Below are 10,390 nucleotides of genomic sequence, written 5' to 3'. Positions count from 1 at the left end.
CCTTTAGTCGAAATCAAGAAAAAATGGGCTTAGGCAGGACATGTAATGCGAGGGCAAGATCACAAATGTTCGTTATAGATAACGGAGAGGATTCCAAGAGAAGGCAAGCATAGCATGGGACGACAGAAGGTTAGGTGGGCGGATGAGATTAAGAAGTTCGCAGGAATAGAGTGGCCGCAGCTGGCACAGAACAGGGTTAATTGGAGATGCATGGGAGAGGCCTGTGCCCTGCAGTGGGAGTATACCTGGTCCGACGTTGATCATGGTGATGATGATCAATGCCCTTTTCAATAAAGGTTCTTTTCAACAAACTTTTCATGTGTTACAGTACCGTGTCGGACAGCTGCCTGGAAGAGACGTTCAATGTTACCCAAGTTATCCCAAACATTGATTTTTTACCGGGAAACTGGTTGACGCCACACGAGTATTGCATGAAGAAACGGCCACACCTGAGAGCAGCCAACGAAACTACGGTGGGATTTCAGTGCATTTGCAATCTGTTGCATCTGCGGCGGCCGCGAATACACTTTAGTTGAATTGCAATGCGTGCGTATCACTATTCTTTCATTTATTTCAGATGACGGCCGACAAGAACTGCAAAGTGACATGCCGGTACTTTGCAAATACCAGCGGATTAAAGCAGTTCAGTTATAAGTACGATGCTTTAGACGGCATGCCTTGCGGCGACGGCAGGGTAAGACTTTCGGAGCATACAGTATTTCTGGAACATAACATTTTGTTCGAACTAAAATGACCAAGCTTAGGCCACGTCCGGAAAAACCATACGCAAAAATTCTGGACAGAAGCATTTTTGGGAGGGAAACCATCGTCTAATGCAATTTTTTTCATATAATTTAAGATTTCATTTCAACAATCAATAAAAATTGGAGGACGCTTAAGCTTCGCCTTTAAGAGTGGAACGCAACAGCGTGTTGTAGCACTGCCAGGGAGTCCGCGGAACGCCATCGCCTGTTCGGCGCGACGCCTTGCCCGTTAGACAAATCGCTCTGCTACGTACGGTGAAGCGGACGCGCGGAGCGTCAAACCACGTAGAAGCGCTGCCAGGCGCCTTGCGGAAACGAGCGGGACTCGAGTTGCAGTCGTAGCTCGTCGGCACATCGTTCTCGGCAAACCCGATGCCACGAACGCCAGCATAGCTTCCGCGCCGAACGAACGGGCAGCAAGCCGCAAGCTTCGTGGCGAACGCGCTTTGGAAAATGTGCGCTGCGTTGTTCGCCGCTCACCGCGTGATTCCTGCGTGCCCGCACGGCCCCACTGCGCCCGAACGAAACGAGAGGGAGGCGCTAGTGTTCCTGTATATGCTCCCGCAGGGAGAAGAGCATTTAAAACTCTAGTTTGGGCGAGTTGGTTCATGTTGAAAGAAAAACTGGTAATGGCGCAAGAAACGGGGACACAGAAGGCACACAAAAGACAGGACTGGATGGACAGACAGGATGGCGTCAGTCCTGTCTTTTGTGTGCCTTCTGTGTCCCCGTTTCTTGCGCAATTACCAGTTTTTCTTTCAGAAGAGCATATATAGGAACACTAGGAGGCGCTGCAGTCGCGCGCCATCTGTTGGGGTAGTGGCGTATACATTGCGAGGAGGAGGGGTTTTTCGCTCACGGGGAGGAGGAGGAATTTTTCGCTCACGGCCGACGCCGACGACACCGGCTTTTCTGCGGCACGAACTCCTTAACGCTGTCGCGTTAATATATCCGCAGATCACCCTACCGCAGTCTACATTTTTTTTATAATAACGTTTTTGCTATCGTCAAAACGTCCCTCATTGTTTTTTTTTTTTATGGCAGTCTTAAGTGTTCAATGCAATCGATGGAAACACTTTAAAAGAAAGGTTTTGCTACATATCAAAAGAATGGACCATTACCTTCAATACTTCTATAACAGTCATTTCCCAAAAGTTTAAATTTTTTTGTTCAAGAATGTTAGACATGACGCCTTAAGAGAGGTGTGCATTTCCAGCCGAACAGTCCGAAATGTATAACGCTGTCCAAGATGTCTAATTATCTGAGCCGCATCGTCTTCAGGGCACAAAATGTTTACTTTTCGGCGAACATTTTTATACTCCAATAAAAATAAGATCTCTGTCATCATTTTCACAGCTCACTCAGTTGATTCCTGTTTAGGTCTGATAACGACTGGAAACACGCTGTGGTAATCTTTGCTAGATAGTCAGCAAACATCATAGCCTCGAATAACGCGCCTTACACCCCAAGCAACACATGTAATCTGTCCAATATTGGAACAAAAGCCGGTCGTACAAAGGACCAGATTGAAACCGCCACCTTTCCCATATTGGGCCGGTTACCTGTGCTGCTTGGGACGTTCTTTATACATCGCTACTTCCTACGCAGGATAATACGTTAAAGTGTCCTGTATACTAAATACTGCTATACTATATTAGGTTCTTGCACTGTGTTTCCAAGGGCGATGAAAGTGATCCGCAATAACAATGGACCCGCAGTCCACGAGTTCAATAAATTCTGGCTCTCGGGATGGCGTGTAAATTTCCACAAATATTCGACACCCCTCGGTTCAAGTGCACCCAGTCACGTAGGCTATTCTCAAATATTTTAACTATACTTGCTGCATCTCACGCTTCAATTTCTTGTCCTCCCTTTGTTTGACAACTCCGAATTATAACGCTTGAGAAAACATTGAATCAAGTACGTCGCAATTTTTCTTTTTCTTGCTGTGCATCATACGTTACAGTTCGATTTTATGTTTTCCTCATATAATGGAGCAGTACAACATATAACAGTGCAATATCAACTCTCTCAGCTGACGATTTCTGTTTTCTTCTGTTACAGCGCTGCGAAAATGGAGTATGTAGTTGAGGCAGCTTTAAATGTCGTAGGTTTCGCAATAAAAGTCGTCTCTTCACAAATTCACATTTTGACTACATAAGCAAAACTATTGAATACCCCCCCCCCCCCCACCCATGCATCTGGATGTCGGTCGCTGATGAAGCCTACTGACGCCAGAATCCATAAGGCTCCATTCCTTTAAAAACAGAGGAGCCGTAGATTCCATCCTTCATAAGCGCCACCCACAAGCCAAGGTAGCCAGGGGGCTGCACACCCACACCCTGCAACCCTCAATCCTCCACCCCCGCCCATCTTCACCCTCCAGAGGCGCCATCCAACACCAAGGTCTACCCTCCAGAAGTTCCACCCACCATCAAACCACCTCCACAAGGCCACCACCCACTAAAAGCCCACGCAGCAGGAGCGCAAAAAAATTGGCAGTGGCTTAAGACTTGGCTAACCCTGGAATCAGCGAAAAGCAAGCACGCTTGCTAAGCGTCTGAGGCTCGCCCATGGCAGCTCCGCTACACGCTCGCGACAGCCATTCTATATATTCCCACACGACCACGTGGCTATGACGTGGTATCACATGGTCTTACGACACACCCCCATCGGATGCAATCACGTGACTTCACACCACCCCATCGGATGTTATTAAGGTCAAGGTCAACCGAAAGGTCACCCAATGTCAAAGGTCAGTAAAGGTCGTGGGTCAAGGTCAGGGGTCGAACACCATTACTGTATACCACATATGGGTCGTACACGGCTAACGAGGTTGGGCTGAAGGTCGTTCAAGGTCATTCTCCGGCCTACGCGACGACTTCAAAAAACGACAAAATCAAATTCAAAGACGCAATGGAAAGGCCAGCTATCCTCCGGAAGCACCACCCACGAGAACAACGAGTCCATGCGGCGGTACCGCAACTATACCGTCTAAGCAACGTCGTAAACGCCGAGAGAGAGCGCGAACTGCTCTTGAGTCCTTTCAGATAAGAAACTGACGTCCTTCACCAAAATGTGCTGGTTTTCTTTCTGCAATCATGTACCGACTCACCCAGCTCACCACTCTACTGAATCACTTCAGCAAAATGCATTTGAGGGACAGTATTAATACCCGATGCGGTGGCTCAGTGGTTAGGGCGCTCGGCTACTGATCCGGAGTACGCGGGTTCGAACCCGACCGCGGCGACTGCGCTTTTATGGAGGCAAAACGCTAAGGCGCCCGTGTGCTGTGCGATGTCAGTGCACGTTAAAGATTCCCAGGTGGTCGAAATTACTCCGGAGCCATCCACTACGGCACCTCTTTCTTCCTTCCTTTCACTCCCTCCTTTATCCCTTCCCTTATGGCGCGGTTCAGGTGTCCGCCTATATATGAGACAGACGCCGCGCCATTTCCTTTCCTCAAAAACCAATTACAATTATTATTATTATTATTATTATTATTATTATTATTATTATTATTATTATTATTATTATTATTATTATTATTATTATTATTATTATTATTATTATCATTATTAGGGACTGTATACCACGAAAATACTGAGAGCATCCTCTCCGAAAAAGCGAACTACGGCGGTGACATGAACACTAAAGCATTAAAAGTCATGCGCACCGCCTTTATCAATGCAGATCGACAAGAATCCATTCTGCAAGGAGAAAAAGAATAAGTGCAATTGCGCAAGCACAACCCAGTCAGCATAGGCGTGCACGGGTCTCTCCACTGGGGAGGTTCATGTCTTCTCCCTTACAAAAACTTCTGTAGACCGTTTACAGAATGTCCATCGACTTCTTTCTATAAAGTATATAGATTCTCTATAGATGAACCCTAGAGAATTAACAGCCTGCAGGCAATACAAATCCTATAGAGAGTTTATTGACAATCTGTAGATTTATGGCCTTACACTTTTAGTAGACTTTTGTTTGTAGACAGTCTATAGACTATGAGTAGTTAAAAAGAAATATGTATATGAAGGCAGTAGAGTTTATAAGCAGTCTATAGAGTCTATAAGGTTTTAAGCTATTCCACAAGCTTACACGTATGGAGGTAGGTCATTATGACCTCGAAGAAACTACAGTGGCAAACTTTCGGGTAAGTTGGGGGGGCAGTGATAAGCATTCGGGTAAGTAGAATGACTTCTATTTTCTTCGAGCCCCTTCCGCCTTGACGGAAAATAAACTCATTCATTCATTCATTCATTCATTCATTCATTCATTCATTCATTCATTCATTCATTCATTCATAAGCTCATGAATTTGGCGCCTCTAGCTTTTTTGGTATAGTCGAACAATAAAACGCTTCTTTTACTCACACCTGTAAATTTGGACAAGCGCATTTTTCTAAGGGAATTTTTTATGAACGCCTCAAGATTCCACTAAAACAATCAACACATATGCATATCTCCCTAGTGATGCTTGTAATTTATCGCTATTAACGTTTTTGCTATCTCCGAAAACATTCCCCATTGGTTTTCTATCGCAACCTTAACTACTCGCGAGCGAAAGAAACTGAAAGATTTTGCTGCGCATCTGAAGACTGGACCATTACCTTCAATATTTCTATAACGGTATCTTACAATATTTCACAGTTGCCTCAGAATTATAATATATGTCTACGAATCCTGGACCTGGTTGTGCTTAGCCAGCGGAGTAACACAGGACATCATGCACTATTGCGCATTGTTACCAACGTTTTTTTAAGGCACCATCCTACCATAGTTGGTATTGTTGAGCAGTGAATTCTTGGACGAAAAATTTGTGCAGACATCGCAATAACCTGTTCAGAAAATTCGCAGTTTCACCTTGTTAAATTCACACCCACAAAAAAAAAACGCCTTCAGCATCTGGAAGGAATTAAGCGGCCACTTCACACTAGCAAAACGCCAACCAAGCCCAAGGTTTCTCCGAAGGAACCCATGTTTCGGATTCAGTTTGAGTCCCTCATCAGCTAGGCGTGCCATGTTGGCGGATGCGCAGCTGGGTCTACTGTACCGACGAAGATATAACTACCTGTTTGAAGGAAATAAGCGGCTAGTGGGACCTTCATCTTCAGATGGAAGCACATATGGGGCTTAATCAAACTGCGGACGTTATGACTTGCGGGCCGAAAATGTGGGCAGTATTCTTTCACGTTACATTCTATTTCGACCGCGATGCCTAAATACACGCGCTGACAACAACAGCCAAACAATGGACGAATTCAGGACGAATTTACTTAAATGTAAGAAACACTGCTGCTGATTTGATCGGTGACTAAAGACTGTATAAAATTTGATTTGCTGCGATGTGGTGTGGTTTATTCGCACTATTCCTCAGAGTGCTCCTCGCTCTTAAACTCCTGCCTATAGTGAACTGCGATACATATCCAAAACAAAACATTTACAAAAAATTAAATCTCATCGTTTAGAAGCCGGCTCGGCTCCTTCTTCAGGGGTGGCTGGGGGAGGGGTAAGAGGAGGGGGGGGGGAGGGGGGAGACCTGAAGAAGGAGCCGAGCTGGCTTCGAAACGTTGGGATTAAAATTTTAAAAAAGTTTCGGTTGGAGATGCGTCGCTGTTTACAATACGTTATACTGAACCAGACAGGCAATTCAGTCGAAATGTTTAGTTTTCGGTCAATTCCTTCTCGAACGTTCTGTTATACTAGCCTTGAGTCTCGATAAGTCGAACTCCACCTGGAGTTAGTGCAAGGGAGCACATGCCACAGGCTGCGACACTCCTAGCCGCTCTGGGTTACGTAGGCGAAAAGTATACCCAGAAGAGACCGCAATATTCCAACAGCAAATTTTACACGTAAAAGCAACGTTTATTGATATAACAAACGTTGGGTTATTGTGTCTACGCACGCATCAGATGTAAGATCCATAGTATACTAGATTGTAGTACTAATTTTAGAATTCTATATTCAGATATTCGAAAGGCGCCTCATCTATAAGTTAGACGACTTAAAGGTAGACTCATCTCAGTGCCAGGTTTGATCTCCGGACTCCTTATGTTGAGATTGCTTGACTAGTAACGCAACTGGAAATCTACTACCTTAAATAGTTCAAACCAAGCGCCGTTGAAGGGCGGTGGCGCCCTCTGATAGAGAAATGACAAAGTGTTCGCTCTCTTGATGTGTGGCCTGCTGCTAGGCTTGCGGTCCACGTAGAAGGCGAAGACGTCACTTCCACCTTGAGATCACGTGGTTGAGACAACCTTGGTTGAGATGTGCATTGAAATGCGGGAAACTTGTGTGTTTCTTCGGTATCTTCGGTTCGGCACTCTTGGTCTGGCTCTGGCGCCGTTTTGTGTGAATGACTTTACCATATCGAAATGATGAACCTGGTAGAGGCTGAAGACGTACTTTGCGGCGAATTAGGAAGATACGTCAAGTTTGTGGGATGGTGAGACAAGCAACTCTAGCCTCGACATTCGCCGAGATTTTTCGTTAGCATTATTACCCTTGGCATGTAATAGTTTATTCAATGCTTGACAATAGTTGATGCGTGAGCTACGACGTCTAGGCCAGAAGTAGGGTGTAGCAGAGTTGTTTTTTTCACAGCTGCTTTCAGAGCCTCTTGGGTGAGCGTTTGCCTTGCGTTATCTGAACCTCTCGCAGTGTGGTGGGATTTGACGGAGACCAGCTCATGGCCATCGTTCAAGACAGTAGACGAAACAAGGTGCCGGTTCGATTGCTGCCGACTGAAAATTGTCTGGGAGTTCACAGGTTTCAGGTGTGCATGTTCACTGGCATCATAGCTCGGAGGTACGATAATGGAGACGGTAAGTGGCAGTTTAAGATTTCGCTTCCTGAATTCTCGTGTTGTATCTGATCGCCATGCATATTTTCTTGTACTGTGTGTTTTTGTTCATTTACATCTGCACAGTGAATTAGTGGCTTTTTTTTTGTCCGCTAGTTCTTTGAATAATTGGAAAGCCGTGTCGTACTATATCTTGTCTCATAACGATAGTCAGGCTGATAAAGGCATGGTTATTAGGTGCTTGCGAAGTGCGTGCCTAAAACTGGTAAAGTTTGTTGATTACTTATATAGTTATTGAAACCTTTTTTCTTTAGACTGCACTTCTTTCAATTTTGTTCAATGCCACGTCTTGGATTAATATAATATTCTTATTTCTCATCTAGAAAAAATTTTAAGCCAGATATCGCGATACACACTAACATATCTCGAGGCAGCTATGTATCTGTGGTCTCAATTCACTGCATCGGTTTCTGCTACAAATCTGTGAAATGGGTGGACGTTTGAGTTAATTGTGTAAACATTAAACTTTAACAACAAGAGTTGTCGGGCTAGTACTTGTAATGCCATGAGGATTTGTGCAAAAAAAAGCACAACACACAGAAAGGTACGATGGCAGGCCAACTGCCCGTCCTGACCTGTGTGTCTTGGCTTATTTGTGCAAATCTTCATACCGCTACAAGAGACACTTAACTATGGTGAATGTGTTTGCTCTGCACTAATTGCAGCAACTTTGGTGTTTAATTATTCAAATCACTTATCAGCATTGTCAGCACTTGTTATCCTAGTTAGTTCTGTTTGTATAGCAAGTTCCTAAGCATGCCAATGGTCTCATTTTTGAGCTCATGCCTGTAACAGGTTGCTTCAGCAATGATTTCTGGGTTAGTCTTTTACAGGCATGGGGCTGTTCTGAAAGGGATGTTAACTGTAATTATCCACTTGTCTGATGCCTAGAACACAATGGAGGATTCTTCTGAACACGTTGAACACACAGCTATATGTTTATTGAAAATTTTCAGTTTGGTCACATCTCTTGTGTCGCGAGCCTTGCTTTCCATGTAATGTACGGCATGCATACCTCTTTATTTTCTGTGTGTCGTGTACATACTGTTGCTTTTTTTGCTTTTTTTTATAATGGTTTAAAACAAACATATGTGGCATGTTTTCTCGGCAACCAGCTGTGATACCTTAGCCAAACTTGTCCCGTGTACAGTAATAAATAAATAAAAGAACATTCCACTTGTTACTCTTCTTGCAGAACGCTGCCTGCAGATGCTGAACTTTATGCAAGTTCACTACGGACTGAGCTTGAACGAGTTCGAAGATGTTCAGAGGCTAAGGAGGAACATCTTGCACGAGTGCAGTGCTGTGAATGCCAAGGTTGCTAACAAAGTGCTCTTGGATCTCTGCGACAAGTTTGAATTTGTGGTGGATGATTGGAACGAATGTCTTGATATGGTTGTCAACCATTCCGACAGCTGTGGACAGTGCACCATGAATGGGGATTTCATACCTTTGCAGGAATTTGTTTCGGGTAGTTGTGATGATCCCCGTGTGAAGTGTCTTACACCTCTGCCAGTCATCTATGCAGACATTGTGAAGCAAGTGTTTAAGGACTTGGGTGAGGAGCGGTATACATCTCTTATAGTCAGGAGGCTTCTTGATGGGCTTTTGGCTTAACTTAGCAGCGTTTGTTTCTTTGGCTTAGTACCGTGCTGAACATAGTGAAGGTTGAGTCTGATATTATCACATGTAATTGCCATGCTGTTAACATGGTAACTTTTGCAGGCTAGGTTTGTTAAAGCTGCATTTGGGTTGCGTACTATATGGTTTATTTGTTGGCCTGGCAGTTTCTGTTAAGTTCTCATTGTTTTGAGACAGCAGAGTCAACATGGTCCATGTTCGTGCCAAGGAAGTACATCGAAAAGAAAACGTGGTTTAGTATTCAGATACTGCCTGCTAAATAATTGTGGTTCAGTTTGTAAATTGAGAACTGTGCTGGAATGCCTTTTTGCATTTTTGGAACTGTTTTTACTTATATATTGGGGAATGATGACCAGATCCTTCAGTGAATAAGTTTTTTTTGCATGATTTCACATTATGTATAGATTTGTGTGTCAAATTTTCTGTGCCACTGTTCTTAATATAGATGAGCTTAAGGTGTTTGCACTTGATAATGTGCAACATGACTTGGACTGTTCTCATTCATAGATGCAATAAATTGTGTATGTTTGATCGGTCACATATGGCAGGCAGCATTTGATTGCTTGTGTACCATACTCTGGGTAAGCTGTTCATCTGATGGCGCATTTTTTTACCTGTCAGTTATCCATTGAAGTGGGTATTTATATGTTTATTTTATTTTGTGAACTTAACGCATTGAGAAGTGATTGTGCCTCTTTGCAGCAGTTATGTACCTGTGATTTCTTGCCACAAACGCGAATAAATGCTGGGCATGACGCGAAAGTGTATAATTGATCAAATAAACCATTGTTTCATCTGAAAGTCTGGTCATTGCAGCAAATAGGCACTCATCAAAACATAGCTGCCATGTCACATGCACCCCAAAAATGTGGTAAAGGAATGAAGAAAAGGACTGCCTGCCCACTAGTTTTCTTAAAAATAATGCTCAAACTTCCAAAACACTGTGAACAGGAATGGCGGTGTTGAATTTTCAGTCACTGAATACAGTTTTCCAGTGATTCTACTAACATCCGCTGCCGAGCGCCTTAGTATAGATCGATGCGCGCAATTTCTTTTTTATTTCATTATTGCGTCGTTTCGCGCAAGTAGTGCGCGTGCAGCGTCAACAGCTGCGGAAATTTCCC

General features: G+C 44.0%; 1 protein-coding gene across 1 annotated transcript; it reads left to right on the top strand.

Annotated features, from left to right (window-relative positions):
• The first annotated feature begins 7,028 nt into the window (after positions 1 to 7,028).
• LOC144104739 (uncharacterized) lies at positions 7,029 to 10,067 on the top strand. Its single transcript, XM_077637908.1, has 3 exons — positions 7,029 to 7,208; positions 7,424 to 7,587; positions 8,821 to 10,067. The coding sequence occupies exons 1-3, from the start codon at positions 7,138 to 7,140 to the stop codon at positions 9,240 to 9,242; spliced, it is 657 nt and encodes a 218-aa protein (XP_077494034.1). The 5' UTR covers positions 7,029 to 7,137; the 3' UTR covers positions 9,243 to 10,067.
• Positions 10,068 to 10,390: the final 323 nt, after the last annotated feature.

This window comes from Amblyomma americanum, chromosome 9 (genome assembly GCF_052857255.1).
Source record: "Amblyomma americanum isolate KBUSLIRL-KWMA chromosome 9, ASM5285725v1, whole genome shotgun sequence".
Lineage (NCBI taxonomy): Eukaryota > Metazoa > Arthropoda > Arachnida > Ixodida > Ixodidae > Amblyomma > Amblyomma americanum.
The sequence above is the reverse complement of the archived record's forward strand: the minus strand, read 5'-3'. Positions and strand labels throughout refer to the sequence as shown.